Source organism: Phalangium opilio, unplaced genomic scaffold, assembly GCF_054372755.1.
Source record: "Phalangium opilio isolate 3A_F unplaced genomic scaffold, DU_Popi_V2 ptg000041l_1, whole genome shotgun sequence".
NCBI classification, from domain to species: domain Eukaryota; kingdom Metazoa; phylum Arthropoda; class Arachnida; order Opiliones; family Phalangiidae; genus Phalangium; species Phalangium opilio.
The window spans coordinates 2,818,223-2,838,435 of NW_028324165.1; the positions used below are offsets into that span (position 1 = coordinate 2,818,223).

The 20,213-nt window shown below is 39.9% G+C and overlaps 1 protein-coding gene across 1 annotated transcript; it reads right to left on the minus strand.

Moving 5' to 3' along the window:
• Window positions 1-13,209: 13,209 nt before the first annotated feature.
• LOC149679347 (uncharacterized) lies at window positions 13,210-18,674 on the minus strand. Its single transcript, XM_089835830.1, has 4 exons — window positions 18,534-18,674; window positions 15,918-18,450; window positions 13,656-15,764; window positions 13,210-13,232 (listed from the first exon to the last, which is right to left on the minus strand). Exons 2-4 carry the CDS (start codon window positions 18,448-18,450, stop codon window positions 13,210-13,212), a joined length of 4,665 nt encoding a protein of 1,554 aa, XP_089691956.1. The 5' UTR covers window positions 18,534-18,674.
• Window positions 18,675-20,213: the final 1,539 nt, after the last annotated feature.

Genomic DNA, 20,213 nt, shown 5'->3' on the forward strand with positions numbered 1-20,213 from the left:
CTCGTAATCATTGGCAAAATCACGAAATCTTTCTCGTAATCATTGGCAAAATCACGAAATCTTTCTCGTAATCATTGGCAAAATCACGAAATCTCGTACGTTTTTGGGAATGTCGGACCCTGGGATGGGGCGCTCCACTTCTAAGACTTCTGAGAAATGCTCTTTGCTTAATAACCTACTTTTTTGGCTTCTCTTAGGGCGTTGTATTTCTAGATATCTAGTGATATGTCTAACACAAGACTTCTCACGGCGCTGTTTCTAGATATCTTTTTGATATTTCTAATACCAGAAGTGAGATGAGACTAGAAGTGAAGGGTTCTAGTATTGGTAATAGATCCTGGCATTAGTGAACAAATTTGAGGATTTTACGCCGCTTCAATCGCGCCAACGCTAGAGAGAAAAAAATTGGTAGAGTTCCAAAAATATTTCCTACCCCCTTCCCCTCAACCTAAAGCGGCGAAACACGGACGCGGGTGCTTGAATCTAGTTCGGCGGTGTACATCCGCGAGCGTCTCACGTTTTGGAGGGGAAAATTCTGAAACCGCCACTAGAGGGCCAACCGTTGGTGTGTTATCAAGAATATTCACTTTCGCCGAGTGAAGAATTTGGTTAGCTCAGTACTTCTAGTCTCATCTCACTTCTGCTAATACAAGGTCTCTTAAGGGGCTCTAATATATTCAAAAGGCTCCCGATGAGCCAAAAACATAATATTGAAGAAGTTTCAACATATATAGATCTTTCATTCTTAATACAAGCAAGGGTTATATGATTCATTTCAGCTCATATGAAAGAAATAGCGGAGTATGATGTTGCCCCATGAATTGACTATATTTTTCAGAATGTTCCAAGGTAAGGTAACTTACTTCAATTGAAATTACCTTCTGAAAATTGATTTAATATAAACACGATTAATGAATTTTAATATTAGTTAGAATGTTTAATTCTTGAAGAACATTTTCTTTCTACAAATGAGAAACTCAAACGATTAAAATTATCTTACAATGTAAGTAAAATATTTACATTATTTCAAAAAGCAGTATTAACGTATAATGAATAATGGACATTTCACTATTACTACTTGATAAGTTTCATTTTCAATTATTTTGAATATTTACAACGATCACATTTGAAGGGTTTTCCTCCACCGTGCAATCAAATTTCAATGGTATTTCACCGCTGTGAATGCGGACATGTCCGATAAAAAACTCTTATATTTACTAACAAATTCACAACAGTCACGTACGTCTGAAGGGTTTTTCTCTATTATGAAGGGTATTATGTGTGATCAAAACGAACTTTCATGCGCTAGTAAAGTCACAATGAGCACATTTAAAGGGCTTTCCCCCACTTTGAACGCGTTGATGCCTGATGAAAGTACTCTTGCCAGTGCACCTAAAGTCTTATTGATGGCATTTGAAGGGTTTTCCACCATTGTGTATGCGTTGATGTTTGGTCAAATTAGGCTTCTGTACGCTGGAATAGTCACACTTATCACATTTGAAGGGTTTTTCACCATTGTGAATGCGTTGATGTATGATTAAACTATTCTTGTGAGTGCTGGAATATTCACACTGGCTACATTTGAAGCGTTTTTCGTCACTGTGAACGCGTTGATGTCTGATAAAACTACTCTTGACAGCGCAACCAAAATCACACTGGTCACATTGGAAAGGTTTTTCTACACTGTGAACACGTTGATGTGTGATCAATCCGGACTTCCGCGCGCTAGCGTAGTCACACTGATCACATTGGAAAGGTTTTTCTCCACTGTGAACGCGTTGATGTGAGATCAATACAGACTTCCATGCGCTAGCGTAGTCACACTGATCACATTGAAAAGGTTTTTCAGCACTGTGAACGCGTTGATGTCTGATAAAATTACCCTTGACAGCGCATCTAAAATCACACTGTTCACAATGGAAAGGTTTTTCTCTACTGTGAACGCTTTGATGTGTGATCAATATAGACTTCCACGCACATGCGTAGTCACACTGATCACAATGGAAAGGTTTTTCTCCACTGTGAAGTTGTTGATGTGTGATCAATACGGACTTCCACTTGGTAGCGAAGTCACACTGATCACATTGGAAAGGTTTTTCTCCACTGTGAACGCGTTGATGTCTGATAAAACTACTCTTGTCAGCGCACATAAAATCACACTGATCACATTGGAAAGGTTTTTCACCACTGTGAATGCGTTCATGTCTGGTCAAATTACATTTCTGTGTGCTCAAAAATTCACACTGATCACATTTGAAGATTTTCCCTCTAGTAAGAATTTTTTTGTTATGGTCTAGACCTCTTTTTTGTTCAGTATTATGTTCTTCCGTGGATTTATCTACAAAAAGCAAAAACTATATTTCATTAAGGAAATAATCACGTAACATCCGGAAAATAGAGATACGACACGAGGAAATCGCGATGATACTATGGGATGTGGTCTTAACTTGTATCATAAACTTTATTGATGCATCCGCCCAAGTACACTGTTAAAAATAAAGGTATTTTGAAGGTACTATAAAATACCTCCGCGACCTTTTTAGTACCCATGAACGTATTTTATTAGTTGTCTCACAGTGCGGGTATTAAATGATTTCGAAAAAGGTATTTTGGAAATATAAGGTATATAATGAAACCTTTTAGAGTTTCTGCGCTTCTGCTGGTATGTTATCGTACCCTGGAAGTAGAAAAGGACTTAACAGACTCCTTTAGAGGGAGTTTTTAGTTCCGGCGTGCTGATTATAATTAACACTACGAAAGTAAAATACATGATATAATACTTCAAGCCCAAATTCTCTAACACTAACTGTTTACTTCACCAGTAGCACTAGTAATGACAGCGTAGAAGAAATCTCTGTTGGAATATGATTAATAACCATAAAGAATAGGTTCGGTAGGGTAGAATAGGGTAGTGGTTTTCTACCCGAGATTTCAATTTCAATCTCAAGTTTCCTAGCTAGTGGTTTTTCTTAAATATATAATTACATACAATTAACATTAATTATTTTCTTTGACAGCTATGTACACTAGCATACGTTACATCATTTAAAGGCAATACAATTATGATATAAGGCTTACATAGTTAATATAAAGGTTTGAATCCGAGCTTACGCCTTCAGTCGCCATTCAGAAAATATCCATGTATATGTGACCCTGAATTACCTTTACACTATAACAGTATCACACCTTCCTTAACAAGGGGAAGCTAAATATAGTATCGGGAAATGTAGAGTGGTTAATCCCTTGCTTACTATGCGAACTCTCACGACCCCGCAAGCCTATGGCGCAGACACTTAAAGGCGAGATGGGAGGCAAAATTTTACCCTCATCCCGTAAGCCCACAACACAGACACTAAAAGTTGAGATGGAAGGAAAATATTACTCTCGTGTCTTTCAGTCTCATTTGCATCGAAGTGGTGTATTGCTTACCATGTCTGAAAATGATTCAAGCCCGCGGTAATAAAGGAAAGTTTACCAGTTTCAAATGTGGCGCAAATATTTTTGATGGCGCGAAAGTATAATTTAGACCTGTTTGTGGGTTTTATTTGACACCTAATTCGGTAGCACAAAATACCTTTAGAAGTATATTATCGAACTTTTTTGAGTGTTAACAGGTACCCTTTTCGGTAATAAGGAGTACCTTTCACAATTTGAAAGTTTTATTCCGACCTTTGTTGAGGTTTAAATGATACCCATTACGGGATCACAAAATACCTTGTAGTCCTCAAAAGTACCTTCTTCAAGAGGTATTTCATAGTACCCTTACACAACGGTATTTTGTAGTACCTATATAGGTACGTCTGGGGATGCATTGAAAAATACCTTTAAAGGTACTAGACAGTACGGTTATTTTTTACAGTGTATTATCGTTACACAGTGGGGACGGGGAGCGCGCGAAAGATTCCCAGAGTCGCGTCTACTTTTTCCTAGTTATATTCAATCGTGGTTTACAAATTAACATTAAATATATTGTATATAGAATTCTGTAAGCGCGCTTGATAAAATAAGTTATGTGAAGACACAACATTAAAGAAAAGTAGTAGTTTCTTCTCTCTAAACCAATGCGAGGCTTGTTGTAGGTAACTAGGCTTAAACTATTTCTCCTTAGCACGGATGGAAAATGTCTTGATGTGATTTATTATTGTCCCTTAAAACTGACAAAGGTTTAAGAGAACCAAATTTTTTGACCTAGGGGTGAATTTTTGTGCTAAACCTTACCGAAAATAGAAGGTTCAATGTAAGTTAATGCGTGGTTCAAATGACGATATACGTGTGTAACAACAGGAGAGAATAGTAAGCCTCGATAACCGCGGGCAGCGCAGGGGGGGATGAATTTTTTTCCCCCATGGTTTATACCCGCGAAGGGGGGACGAATTTTTGCCCCCATGCCTCCATCCCCGGAGGGGGGTTGGTGTGTCTCCCCCTCACCTCCTCCACCTGAAGGGTGGAGGTTGTTCTTGAGTGTATGCTCTCTCTTTGCGCTAAGTCCCCTTTTTTTTTATTCTGACTTTCACTTTCTCTTTACCCAGCCCGATACCCGCAAGAACGCTGTGAAGGCTGGAGAGTTTTTTTTTCTCTCTCTCTCTCTTGGTTCCCTGACTTTCACCGTCTCTTTCCCTTTGACCGTCTCTTTATTTTTACGCTTGCGAATGTACTAGCCTAGCGGCGCGAGAGCGCTGTGAAGGAGAGTTTTTTTTTTCCTCTCTCGTCGTTTCCTCTTCTCCTTTACATGTGCAAAGCGGGGGAATGCGTGTACAACCATAGCGGCTCGCGTTTTCTCTCCGAATAGCACTGAAATGTTATAGGAATATATCTCTCGGGTTCCTCTTCTCCGTTACGCGTGCAAAGCGGGGGAATGCCTGTACAAGCCTAGGAATTTCTATCCCAACGTTTTTTTAATTTTACACGGAATTTTAATTCCGGTAATATTTTTTTTTTTTACTTTTGCAATATGTATAAATCAAGAGGCGTTAAATATTTTATCCATGTTTTATTTTTTTTACATAAAGTATTTTTTCTAGTAAAGTATTAATATTACGGATGCGTTCATTAAAATGCAATTTATCGATATAATAATAGTTAAAACGATCCTCGTAAGGTATTTTATATATTACGGTAAAAGGGCAAAAAGTAACCTTTTTTTTCACCATTGTAAGAGTCTTTTAAATTCGTCTTTTCTTGATAAGACAGATATAGTCATCTTTTTCCGAAGTAACGTCTACTTCGATAGGCACATTGAGCGTCCGTTTTCCAAGAATGAAGGGGCAGTCAGGGTACAATTGTCTATGTTTATCGCGTACCGATTCCGAGGTTGTCCATACTTGAAGAGTCCCGTGGCAAAAGAAACATCTGAAGGTATGGTCCGTGTGGACTAGCGTTTGTTGCCCGAAAATGTATGGACAGTCTGGGTACAATTGTCTATGTTTATCGTTTACCGATTCCGAGTTTGTCCATACTTGAAGAGTACCATGGCAAAAGAAACATCTGAAGGTATCTCTACGGCCTAAATAAAACCCGTCTCGCGCTAGTTCGGCTGCATCAACGTAAAGCGACGGCCACGATTGGAAAGTTTTTAAACGGGCTTCTTCCGAATTCATGTCGTGTTCAACATCTCGCGGTTCTTGGGGTCGCTGAAAATTTCTTGGACGTAGGTATCCAAAATTGCCTTTTGAATGACAGACTTTGGAATGCGAAACTCCATATAATCAGAGCGGGCGGTGGGTGGTACGTCGTGACCCTTGTCGTCTTCGATCGGTACGTTGTTTGTTGGAAGTCCGCGGATGAAGGGACAACTAGGAAAATGACGTTTGTGTTCTTCGTGCACAGAATCCCGAATTTTCCAATCGTTTAATATACCGTGACAAAAATAACACTCTACGGTATCGTGACCATACGTATATAAATAAAAAAATCCGTCTCTAGCTAGATCTCGGGGGTTTGTATACGGACCCTTCCAGCGATGGAAACTTTCACGTCTTTTCGCCTCGGTGTTCATACTAGTTATGAAACCCAACGTTCTTTTCCGTTTGCTTATATAATTCAACATGTACAACACCCCCCTAGCGGCTAAAATAATAATTCATGCCCAGACCCGTTCGCCTTCCCCCCACACCCCTAAACTTTAGCTAGAACCAAACTCAAAATATATCAAGAGCCGACCCCCATGCCACCAAACTAAACCTATAACTAGAACTGCCACCCCCTCTCTCCCCAAAACTAAACTCTAACTAGAACTCCCCCTCTCTCTCTACCCCCAGGCTAAACTCTAACTACCAAACTAAACCTATAACTAGAACTGCCACCCCCCCTCTCTCTCCCCAAAACTAAACTCTAACTAGAACTCCCCCTCTCTCTCTACCCCCAAGCTAAACTCTAACTAGAACAAATCTTTGCCCAGACTTGTCAGCCAGCCCCGCAGACGTTCTTTGTATACAAAGTTGTTTACGACATTCGAACCAAATGGATCCCCCCAAGATTAAAGATAATTCGTGCCCAGACCCGTTCGCCATCCCTGCTATGAACCTCTCACCCCCCCCCTTTACAAATGTTGTTTACGTCACTCGTCTGCAAATAACACGACCAGACATGTTCTCCCCCCTTCAGAGAATCTGTTTTCAAGCTGTAATATGTGTATGTTGAAAAAATAAAATCATTTTTAAAGGAAAAAATACATTTATTCATTTTTTTTACATGTAAATATCATTAAGGATATCTAGATTGCACGAAATATTAATTTCGGCTTTGTTAGAGTGCGCCCATAAGGCGTAAATTAAAGCCTTGTCAAAGGCGCAAGCCGTTCGGTGCTCACCGACGGGGTGAGGGTACAAGCACCGTACGGGAAGAGAAATGATGTCCGCGGTCGTGGCTTTCGGACACTTGAAGTCGTTCAAGTCGTGAACCGTTCTGTTGAGACGGTCAGAGAGAAAGGTGACTTTTTCGTCACCCTTTGAAAAGATTAGGTCGACCCCCTGTAGACCGGCGGCGAGGCAATCGTCGAGTTTGGCGTATGAGGTTAAGCCGGCATTCCAGTCCAATCGGTGCAGATTACGCGAAACCCACTGGTTTTGCCGTTGTTTTGAAATCGAGACGTGTGATTTATTGTACGGCGGCGCGAATGTCCAGGAAACGGTAGCCGGCTTGGCCTCGATGGTTGTTATGGCCAATTCTTTCACGATAATGTCCGTGCTGCCATCACTACGAGTGCGTCCGTTCAGGTATTCTAATTCAATAACGGCGGACTTCATAATAATAACTAGCAGCGAGTCTGTGGGTGACTGTTTAGAACCGAGCCGGGAGTAGATATGAATCCTCTAACGACCGTAGGGCTTCTTTTATAGAGATTGGTTGACGTCATAACACCAACCGAGTCGGGATTGGATACGAGAATTCACGGGGTGTGTGTTTCTCTTATAGAGGCTGGAACGGCTGACGTCATAACACGGTCTAATACCGAGTCGGGATTGGGTAAGAGAATTCAGTGGGAGGGCGTGGTTCTCTTATAGAGGTTGGAAATGATGACGTCATTCATCCACGGATCCCTCTTAAATTTCTTGAAAAACATGTTTGTGCTTCTTCTCCTCGTTCTGTGCATAATGTATACAACGCAGTATATACCACAAGCGGAACTGTCTGGGGGCTGCAAAGCCCTCCTATTATAGTTTATTTTCGTAGAATTTTCTCTCATAAATGTTTTAATATCTTCTGTCAAGGGACCCAAACCCAAAGAATCAAAATAATAACATTGTTTATTCCCATCGATATAGAGACAAATCCAATGACTACCGTTTCCTTTGTGATTATCTAGATTTATAACAATGGAAGCCGGGTATCGAAGGATATATTTGGGTAGAACATCGCGCGGGTATACGCCCATGAAACCGCGGGTGTATCTCAAAACCCTTCTTATGGTTGAAGCGTTCATGGCGAATCTACAACGACTGTTCTATTATGATCTATGTGCATTAAACTTTGAAATTCTGAATAAACGATCAAACTCAGCGTTTCGGGTACTGGTTCTTCGAACCCGAGTTCAAGTCGCAATTGTCCTTGTCGTATAGGGTTGTAATGATTTATATCTGACGCGGTACCATCTTGAGTCAAATCAAAACAGTAAAGCGTATAACCTTTGGGATACTCCTTCATAGATATTTCGTTACCATCGTCTTTGTAATGAGTACCAGATCCGGTAAACAGAGAATAATATGATCTAGTGTAAAGACCCTTTTTGAAATTTGGTCGCAAAGGCTTAGCTAGTACTTGTTCCGAGCCGATAATCGGATTAATATAATTCACGTTAAAGTTTTGGAAGTCGAAAGGGTTCCAACTCAATTTGCCGTTATACGAGTTATGAGTTACTAAACCCGCTGTTAATCTGTTTGGTAAAACCCCTAAATATACGTTATCTATAGTAGTTTTTTGAATATTTGCCGAAATGGTAAAAACTTTCACTTCTGTCCTAGTGAATGGATATTTTGCCGTGGCTTTAGTCCAAGCCGATTCCAAAGCTAGCATTACTCGAGGGGCTACTCGCACTTTACGAATATATAAACCTGCTTCGAGTATTTCGTGTTTGTACCATACGCCACCGGGGGGAGGAGCTCCGAGCAAAACAAAGCCTGGTTTATTTCGGGTCATCCTGACTCTAAGACTAACGCCATTGGGTATGAATTTTGAAACGTTAAACATATCAGCGTGTAGGGCTCCGTACATTTCAATCTGTTTCGAACCCTTTGCTAGCTCTTTCCTAACAAGATGCCCCTGGTTTTCAGTTGCAGAAGCCATTTTCCCAGCCGTGTCTTTATGCCATAAAGAAGAAGTTAAATGAGATTTTTTCGCGTCTCCTCCATAGTTTAGCAATGTTTCTAGATAGGCTTTGAAGGCGTAGTTTCCGGTTGAAGATGAAATAGGCGTATCATTGGCGGTTACTTCTACCGTATCCCAGAGCGAATGTAAAAAATTGTTGACGGGCGCTACGTTATCTGTGTCATCGATATCGGTACCGTCCGTATGTACTATTTTAGCTCGAACATAAAGCATAGTTAGAGAGGCGTCAATATATTCTTCACCATTTCCAGGAACGTAAAATTCAATCTGAGAGTCTCCATCCAAAACCGAAATAGGTCGATAGCAAACATATTTGGCCGATTCTACCGATGTTTGAATCGGGACAGATTCGAAAAAGTCCAGCTCAGATATTGTCGCTTGAAACATGTTTAGGAGAATATATCGTGTCGTCTTGACCTGTAGGGTATACGGCGGCGAACTGGCTTTATTTTCCTGGTAGCTGCTCGTTTTATACCTTTTTTACTTTGAGCCCGTTTTCGTTTCAAGGGTTTTTTACGTCTGCGACCTTTCCCCCCTCCCCCATGCTGTGTTCTAATATCATCTAAAGTTTCCGTTACTCTTTTCTTAGCGGCCTCTTTAATATCCTTGCCCGATACTACGTCACTGAAAATTTTGGTCCCTGTACTAACGGCTTTTCTGCCGAGAAATTTGGCACCGCTTGTAAGCAAAGGCCTAACAAACCTTGCTAAGCCTTGGAAGAACGATCCTATCCCATGTCCTTTCAAATTAGGGTTAGTCCCTATATAATAACTTCCGGTTCCGGTTCCGGTTCCCGCTTGATTATTGTAATATTGCTTGTAGCAACATTGTCTCCGTTCTAAGACGTCTGGCTTAGGCATCGCAAGTGTAGTTTAACCGTTAAGCTCCCGTATTCAAATGGCGCCGGTTCCCCTAAACTATTCCTTATATTAACTTCGATGATATCAAAGTAATTTTTACCAACGGGTACGTAATGAGGATTGGTAAAGGTTTGAAATATTTGAGACCCGTATGGTTTCTTGGCATCAACCGAAACGATCCGTAGTAAAGGAACCGAGTGGTCGCCTACAATCTGATCGCTAGCGATATTTAAATAGATAAATAACTGGTCCGGAACGTGGTAATTCAAATTAGAGGGTCTTTCGCTACGACCGATACATTCGCTAGCTTCATCGTATCCGAGAATTTCGGCAATGGGTTTTTCGAATTTTAAATAAGGTTTCAATAATCTTTCAGGTTGGTTTATAGTAATGTGCCCGGTTACGTTATCGTAAATCAGCCGCGGTGATGGGCCATTTTTGTCAAACGAATTATTTATGACGTTTATTAAATGTTCTATAGACTTGTAAAACCCCGGGGGAACGTCGGGCGCAACTATGGTCTCCCGCCTAGCGTCTTTACTTTTTCTCTCTCTTTTCTTTCCATCGACTACCTCCCCTACTGTATATTTGCTCCCGTATCTGGAAACGTTATGAAAACTAACATCACGTTCTTCCTTAGGCCTTGGCACGTTGTAAAAAGTAGACGTATACATTATATCTACTAGAGACACTTCCCATTTTCCATTTAAATGAATAGGGTTAGGTAGCTTGGTACAGTAATGCGCCCTGGTATTATCGGGAAATAACGAGCCGTTGACGTTACTTGGTAGGGTTAGGTAAAACGATTGATTCGACATCTTCTCCACGAACCCAAGAGGTTTGGGTTTTCGGGTAACCTTCCCAAGATACTAATAACTCCAATTTTCCGCGCCTTTTTCGCCGCTTTATAATTTTTTCAATGTTGAACCTTTCAGGTTTAACCGTTTTCTGAACCTCTTCGCGATAGAACACGCCACTTATAGGGTTTCCTTCCAGATCCTTTAACTTGTAAATCACTGGATCACGGGCAGTTCCGATAAAATCAACTTGGAAAACTTCGGTGGAGTAATTGGCTTCGTAACCCTTTTCAAAAACCATTTTTACTTTGCTAACCCTAACGTAATCACCCACTTTTATTCGGGGAGGAGGGCGTTTTTTCTGTCCTTTGTTTTCAGTCCCGTAAATATTTCTATACACTTCTAATATATTGGTTGGCTTAACGTTATTCGGCGTCATCTTAATAGTACTATGCCAAGCGCCGTTATACGCCGACACTATATCTCGTAGGTGGTCGATATACCTTCTAGTATGGAGATGGGTAAACAGTTTAAACATACGAGACTTTAGCGTTCTATTCACTCTTTCTACAATGGGGGCGTGGTGGACGTCATTCTCGGTTGTAAAGAATTTAACCCCCTTTTCTTTGAGAAATTTTCTGACCGAGGAATTCAAAAATTCCTTCCCTTTATCCGTTTCTATTCTAATCGGTATTTGGTCTTTGAATATAAGAGCTAAGGCTCTAACAACTTCTTTTCCCGTCTTACGTAGTAAAGGCACGACCCATAGTTTTCTACTAAAACAATCTATACACGTCAATAGAAACGTGTAGTTATCATTATCTTTGGCCAAGGATCGCATGTCAACCAAGTCTATTTGGTACAAATCACCGATATTGTGAACTATAATTTGTCGTCTCTTAAACTTTTTACGAGCCGTTTTATGCAAAGTATACGGGGTGGAACTTTCCAAAAACGAAATTACTTCCGCTTTCGATATACCATCATCTTTAACAGCTCGATGTAAAGCGTCTATTCCTGAAAACGAAGCGGGGTTAGAAGGATCATAGTATATGGTTTTTAATTTTTCGGTGTTGTTGGGTTGAAGCTCAGCCATTTTGGTATTATAGAAGAAGAAGATTTCCTTTTCGTAACGTAACGAGCCCCACTTGAATTTTCTTTATTGTAATTTCTTAGCCGTCTCTTTAAGGGCGTTCTTTTTGGCGGGGAAGTGAGATGAAGGAGAGGAGGAGGGGGAAGGATGGGGACTGGTTCGGGAGAGACGGCGTTTTTTGGTCCTTCAATTTCTTTTACAATGCTATGAAAATCGCTCCAGCCTTCGGGTATTTCTTTAAGGGGGGTAATGTAATGGTATACTAACTGCGCTATATCAGAATTTTTGATCTCTCGTCCGTTTACAAAGACTCTTCCTTCTTTCGACCACCTTAAGGTCTCGCCAAGCGATTGCAACTGAGTAAAAACCTTCTTTGCTCTCCCCTTATATTTGAGGGGGAACATGTCAATCCATTTTTCGGTCGGATCCGGCACGATTTCTCGAGAAACGTTATTGTACCTTTGGACTAGCTGCTGGTACATAATCCATTTGGAGCGATCGTCTAACGATTTGTTGTTTAAAACCGTTTGCATCTCCCTATTCAATTCTTGCATAACATCTGTCTTTAGAGTATGAGCGGGTTGAATAGCGGGTTGAGACGGTATTTGCCGTTCATTCAAGGGTACCAAGGTCATTTTATGGTACATTACGAACTAAAAGCTCCGATAACCGAGGAAAGAAGCGGTACGAGTAAAGAAAAAAGACCTTCTCCCTTTTGGTTCGATAAAATAGCCCTTTTCTTTTTCCAAGCTATTCTTTTACTAGCTATTTTGCGTAGGTTATTCTTATACCTGTATAGCCTACTTCTTTGACCCAAATTCAATTTCACGTTTCCGTGTAGCGTATTTAAAACTAATTCTGATATAGCGTCTATTAAACCTTTATCCGCGGATCTTATAAAGGCGTGTCTAGGTCCTTTTTTAAGTTTACTCAAGAGGGCGAGAACGTCTCGCTGTGATGTAATCGCGCGGCGTTTCATAATTCAAATGAATGCTCGTGTATGATACGAGTCTTATTTATCTCTTTTTGGGCACGTACACTACCATGATCTCATCGGGAAATATGTTTGTTCTAACCCTATAATCTTCGGGACAGTTTTGCTTAAAATCTAATAGCAAATACGAATGAGGTTGTTCAGTAGCGTCCATGTAACTCTCCATTAAAAATTTCGGGTTACGCGGGTACATTTGTCTAGCTAGATAATTTATTTGCAATTTATCTCTAACCTGCTTGAACAGTATCAAATAATTTGTGTTTAAACTTATGTCCCTAGCATCGCTGGATTTATGATAAAGATTTTGAGTTAAATATAGCACGCTTAAATTACGATGATGACTAAACTTGGTAAAAATTGAACCGATCAAACCTGATTTGTTCTGATCCATTAAATCGTCTATTACTAGAAGACAATTTCGAGAGCCGTCGTACTCGTTCATATCCGGCAAACCTTCCTTAAAGACAACCAAACCTTTCAACCTGTCGTAAAATGGTTGATATTCTGAATAATAGAAAATAATTTCAGCGATATTGGGTTCAAACATTTCCCGATGATTTTTAATGATTCTTTCGCAAAGAAACGTCTTTCCAGCCCCACTCGGTCCATTTACCGTTATGGTACACGGATGATAAAAGGGAATCATTGTTCTCCGAGCTCTCGAGCTTAAATAAATTAAACTTTAAGTGGCCAAACGTTAATATAGGGGTCGCGCGCGTCTTCTTCTTCTTCTTCTTCTAGCGTGTCGCGGAAATGATCGCGTCGTGCATAGCAAAGAAACGCGCCGCGTGTCGCGTATGACAGGGAAACGCGTATGACAGGAAGCGCGGGAAAAAAAGGAACAAAATCAGTTTAAAATTTTTTTTATTTTAAATATACAATATACACTTTTAAATAAATAAATTAATAAATTAGTCAATAAATTAATAAATTAGTTTTAAATTAGTTTTAAATTAATAAATTAGTTTTAAATTAATAAATTAATAAATTAGTTTTAAATTAATAAATAAATAAATCAATAAATTAGTTAATAAATTAAGTTGGGTTCTGGTAGCCATAGGGGACTGTTTTGAAATTGTCTAGTATACGGATTTTATCGACCGTGGCTCTATAAACTTTGTGAGTGTCTATAGAGACAAGCGTGTGATTGGGAAGCCTCGAAATGTGTCTCGGAATTGGAACAGTTATGGGCAAAAGGGGTTTGTCTAAATCAACGCCTAGTAATCCTTTTAAAGTTTCGTGATTGACTAGTTTCTCGTTAGAGACATTAAGACGAAACCCTTTGACTTTGGTTGTATTGAACCTTTTGCCAGAGTCTGGATCTGTTACCCAATAACTATAGTTTTTGCATCCTCCACTGACAAAGGTATCAATGTAGGCGTTTTTACCATAACCTTCCAATTCGTTGGTCATTTCACCCAGAAAGTTACCAGTTTCTATTAGCGGTATTCCCAGGGGGGACATGTACACAAGAGAATCTGTATCGTAGTAATAGCATTTATCCCCGACAATTTCCAGATATTCTAATAAACAAAGACGGGCCATGGCCGTTGTATAGCAGGCTATAGAGACGTTGGTATGCTTCAAAACAACGTCGGCCTCAGTCGTAGGAACCCATTTGACTAGCAGCGTTTCTTCATTTATGGTTAAAACGCTTTTTACTTCAACATCCGGGTTACTTAAGAGTTCGTAAAGTCTGCGGGGTTCTTTGATAATTTCCGTTTTGGTTGGTTTCACTCTTTCCCCGAATTTACCCCAAAGACTATTCAAGGCAAGTTTTGCTACGCTACGCAACCCTTCGTTTCTTTTAATCTTGACTGGGTCTAAAAGTACCCCCTCTCTAATTTTAAAATTTTTAATATAATTGTCACGTTCCTCGGGGGTAACGCAATTCGAGGGGTAACCACTAGCCGTCTGCTTATGAAGAAGGAACGAATCAACGTATTTTTGAAACAAGCCGGCCTCGCCAGTTTCAGGGTTATATTGTCGCACCTTGTATTTCCAGGCCTCTATCTTTTTTAGGATAACATAACCCCGATTTACAGCGGCACGAAGTTCATCAATCACCCAAGTGCCGATTAGTTTTCGCTCTTCGTCGGAATGGCGACAGTCTCCTTGGAAACGTTTCAAGGCACACTCCCGGCAAAGAGTGAAAACTAATTTATTGTTTAACCTTGTGGGCAAAACAGGGTGAAAGAGGCCAATTGGCGGCAAAACTTCGCATTTCAGAAATCCATCGAATGTGAAAATGTCGGGGATATTATCCAGTAAAATTTCTGGGTGCCCGACTGGCAGCTTCTTTCTCTTGTTGACGAAAGGATAGAGACTAGTTACATCAACGTAATGCATTTTCTCGCTGCCGGATACTTTATGGTATAGTTTAAGTACCGACGTTCTTCCACCAAAAAAGGCATCGCGAGGATTTAAAGGTTCGCGTACTTTTTCTTTAATGTTTTCTGCTTCCAGAAAAACACCAATAGCCGGATTATCGGTTTTATCTTTAGTCCAATCACATTCCCACTTCGTTATTACTTTAAAACCCGCTTTCTCGATTCGTTCCTTCTTTTTTAAAGTTCTGACGTACAAGGTGTTCAAGGTTTGACCAGGATCACCTTGCAAAGATTGGTTACGGTTGACTTTGTAGCATTTGGGGCAACCATGGAAATAACACCCGTTAAACTCTAGAACATCTTTATCACAAAGGCCGTCCACTTTCATTTTCAAAACTTTGGCTTCAGAGCCGTTAAACGCAGACTGTATATTTACGCCGTTTTCGTGAGCATACCAGGATAACCATTCTATAGCCACAAGTGACTGATTATCAATCATTCTATAGAGGTTATGAGGAATAATGCCTATAGAATCTTTATCCATAAAGTGTCTCCTGTATACCCAGCTACACAAACCGGCTATAGTACACGCGACCTGGAAAGGTTCCACCTGGGCAATGTCCAAGAAAATTTTTCTAAAAGCTAGACAACCTAACTTTAATATCACAACATCCTTGATGCAATAAAACTTTAATTCCTCCAGAAAATTAAAGCCTTTTTTCTCCTCAATTTGTTTATCGTACCACTCCATAAACTCTTTGAGATTTTTGGAGGTTAAATTTTCCGACCCGTAAGCTTCTGGAGGAGGCATTTGGTTTTCTAAGACACAATTTGTTGCTAATTGATTATTAAGGTCGAAGACGTGATCTTTAACCACGTTAAATAAAAAATGAGGGAAATAACCCTTTGCCGCATCTTCTAAGCCGAAAGTGGCGGCGAATTTAGAGAGTGGTACGGAGATAAAATTGAAAGAGTCAAGGAAATTTAAATTAAAGACAGTTAAATTTATAATTTTAGTGCCGTTAATTATGCAGTTAGGTTTAAATTCTTCGCCTAGAGCCATAATCTCTCGCAATAGAAACTGATTATCGTATCCGCTAGCATTATGAGCCAATAAAGTTACCTTCTTGACAGAGGCTAATGTTCTTAGAAAAGCTAAAAAATTTGAAACAGGGTTTGCCCCTTCAAAAACTCTCTGTCTCGGACCTAGTGACCCACATTTCCCGCAGACGAAACCAGCCTCGGGCACATCGATACAACTTTCGCATACCATCTCTGATACGCAAAGGAGAGGCTGGTGGACTAACGCCCCTTTTTTTTCCTCAGATTCTAATATCTGAATCGCTTCAAAATCATAAAAAATATAAAGCAAATCAGGGACAACTTTCTGTTTCTTAGCTTGGCGAACTTTAGGAGGTTCTTCTTTAATTACCTGAACGTAACAATAGTGTGGACTGGGAGTGTATCTACTGCACACAGAACAATAGGTCTCACAGCACGTATGGGGCTGATTTTTACGCTTAAATAAATTTATTTGCGTGAAACATTGTTTGCAATGAAATAGTTGCGCGCAAATACTCTTCCCGTCTACACCATCTTGTTTATGATAATTAAAACATTCATCTCCTTTGAAAACCTTGAGACATTTGTCACACGCTCGGTCAGCACCCGTACAAGTTTGATCTCGTAAACAATTGTAACAATAAAGATTGCAACTATGATCTCTCTTGTTTCTAAATCCTACCAGACAATTTTCACAGTAATGGTCCATCCCGAACAAAGGTCTTAAAGACGTGACGACGTTGTAATGTCTATTTTGATTAATTAATATCAAACGAGGCCTATTGTCGTCATTGTCGATTTCCCCCAAAATCAACTCGGGCAAATTATTTTTAAAAATATATATTAATATATTATATTGCGCTAATTCGGCTTTAAATTTTTGTATAGATTCTACTTTACCGCAGTCTTTCGGGTTAACTTTAGCTTTGCGGCAAAGCTCTATAGCGGCATCTCGTTGAGAGGCCGTATCGCCTCTATCCACTCGTGTGTACGAAATCGACTTAAATTTGTTTTTAAGCGCGATATTAGTCGGGTTTTTCTTATGTTCCGAATGCGCAATTGCCACGGAAATCGCTCTCGCTAGACACAGATTATCATTGTTCACTATCCTGATAATTCCTCGAGAGTCACGAGAAAAGATATCAAAGGACCGCACTCCTTTGGGAGCAGCACGGCCAAACCCTTCTACCGGGATTCTCACCACGTGAAATTTTAAGACGATGGGTCCCAAAAAGAATCTTTCAAACTCATCATCGTATAAAACTGACTCTATCTCATCTAAAACAGATTTAGAGTCCAATTGGTCAGCTCTACGAAATGAGAGTGATATCTCGCCCCTGTTTGGCAAGCTTAAACTTTCGGCCGTTATCTGAATCATATCAGATGGAGCTAACCTATTAAGAACGGCCTGGACAATATTGGCTAAGCCTTCAACCAAATTATTAGTTATTCTTACGGTGATTTCGAGACCCGTTAGGTTAAATCTAGGGTACATTTGCACTCTTTGATCCGTAATTTCACAGTGAGGTAGAGAATCTATTGGCGTCATAACTGCCCCCCTCGCTCCGCCTCCAGATTGGTCAGGGAAATTACTAAGACCCGAAAAATCTATAGAGGCGAAATCGTTTTGAGAGGCGAAACCCAGCTCTGGATTATTGTTTAAAAAGTCGCGAGCTATACGATCGTTCTGGGAAGATTCAAATTCCCGCACAATTGATTCTTCCTTTTCGAAAATGTTAAAAGCTTTAATCATGTTTTCATCTTGCTCATCAACGAGTAGATTTTCAGCTTGCATTTCGTCTATATCGCGTTGACCTATGTCAAACGCCCTTTTTTCGAAACGAGCCATATATTGCTCACTACACGTTAAAGGCAGATTATTAAAGAATGTTTCCAACTCTTTAATGTCGCGGCATTGTTCAGGCTCACGCGGTACGCTTAACATATATTTAAATATGTCTGTAAATGTTTCAAGAATAGCGTATCCTCTATTTGACAAAAATGGCGGTAATATTTCCCCGACTGTAGCTGGGTTAAGTTTGAGTACTGTACATAAATCAAAGAAAAAAGCGTAGATTTTCTCAATGGGCCAAGGTCGCGAAACAACCAACGACTCGATCTCTAATAAAATAGATTCTTGAGCGTCTATATCGCGTTGATTTATTTCTAACGCTCTTTGTTCGAAACGGGCCCTATATAGATCACGATACGCTAAAGGCACATTATTATAGAGTGTGTCCAACTCTTCCGCGTTGCGGCATTGTTCGGGTTCACGCGGTACGCTTAACATATATTTAAATATGTCTGTAAATGTTTCAAGAATAGCGTATCCTCTATTAGACAAACAAGGCGGTAAAATTTCCCCGACTGTAGCTGGGTTAAGTTTGAGAAATGTACATAAATTAAAGAAAAAAGCGTAAATTTTCTTAATTGGCCATGGTCGTAACGCGGCCAATTCCTCGATCTCGAATAAAATAGATTCTTGATCCATCTTTACGCGTTTTTATAGTAAAAAAAAACTTACGTTAAATGCTATCCCCATGAAAAACAAAAAAGAATATAAAAATACGTTACCTTTCAAATCAAGACGTGTCCGGGCAGGTTTTGTAAAACTTTTCTAAAAGCGAGACTATGCTATTCGTCTTTACTTTATAACTCTGAAGTAGAGAATGAGTTTTGCATACTCAACATATCGCCTTATATAGGTCATAACACTCAGCTTACCCCCCTCCTCCCCCCACATGTTGTACGTAACGGCTTTTTACGAAGCAAAAATGTAATCTTTTTTAGATACATCACCCCTCTCTCCCTCTAAAGAGCCCGTACTCTAACAAGAACCGACCAACACAGTTTCGTCCAGGCCTGTTTACCCTATATGAAAGAGGCCAACCTTAAACTAGAACTGCCACCCACCCTCTCTCCCCAAAACCAAACTCTAACTAGAACTGCCACCCCCCCTCTCTCCCCAAAACTAAACTCTAACTAGAACTCCCCCTCTCTCCCCAAAACCAAACTCTAACTAGAACTGCCACCCCCCTCTCTCCCCAAAACTAAACTCTAACTAGAACTCCCCCCCTCTCCCCAAAACTAAACTCTAACTAGAACTCCCCCTCTCTCTCTACCCCCAAGCTAAACTCTAACTAGAACAAATCTTTGCCCAGACATGTTTACCCTATATGAAAGAAGCCAACCTTAAACTAGAACTAAACCCCCTTCTCCCCTCTCTCCCCAAAACTAAACTCTAACAAGAACAAATCTTTGCCCAGACATGTTTACCCTATATGAAAGAAGACAACCTTAAACTAGAACTAACCCACTTTCTCCCCCCTCTAAAGAATGAAGACATAAGCCATGTTAGGGCTCACTTTGATTTTGACAGTCGAATAAGAAGGTCGCTTGAATTGTAAGTAGAATTTTTGCGTAACAGTTTTGGGCGCTCGCTTGGTATAATAGCAACGGTTGCTTTTTTTAAGATAAGAATGGAAGTTGATAATTTTCGTAAACGAAAACTCCCGGCCAAACCTCGTAAAATCAATTCGAGATTTCATTTGGGAGAAGTATTTCTATCTTTCGGATTCACGTCTGATCTCAATATAGAGATTAGAATATGCCAGAAAGAACCTGATTTGTCCACGTTTCGCTTTGATGTTGACACCTGGCAAGCTTTTGCATCCAAAATTGGTCCGCTTAGCGGATGGACAAGTTGCCAAGAACCCACATCATACGACGCTATTTTAGCCGATACTCCATTATCTTCGACATCAGCACACGCAACCTTTAACAATCTAAAGCTGGAAACGAATATCAGGGGTGGAGACAGTATCGACTTCACATTGAACGCTTCAGAAGCAAGCGAGTTAAATCGATTAATGCCATATATTAATGAACATGTGAAAAAGCTTGTATCAAACGAACAGGTGTATTTATTACTTGGGGATTTGATCTGCGCTGAACTTATTACCATATATAAAATATTACACATAGATTACGGTGAATTCTTTTCTTTCGAAGAAATTGAAGATCATATTAATTTTGACAGTGTACTATCATATTTTGGCTCGTACGTTTCACCGTATAAAATATTAATGGCTTTTGAAAGTAGATTAAAGGAACGCGGAATAAGTTTTGATTTTCAATCGTATAATATATTTAATATATTAATGTCTCAAACTTCTTATTTAAAGAAACGTATAAGCGTTGTCAATCTTTTTGGCCTGGTGTAAATTTGTATTGAAATAAATTTTTTAAAACGTA

Coding starts and splice junctions, on each gene's coding strand:
- LOC149679347 (XM_089835830.1), bottom strand. CDS start 18,450: ATGGATCAAGAATCTATTTTATTCGAGATCGAGGAATTGGCCGCGTTA. Junction 15,765..15,917: donor ACCTAACTGCATAATTAACG/GCACTAAAATTA, acceptor ACGTGGTTAAAG/ATCACGTCTTCGACCTTAAT. Junction 13,233..13,655: donor AGCCACGGTCGATAAAATCC/GTATACTAGACA, acceptor AATTTATTTAAG/CTCGAGAGCTCGGAGAACAA.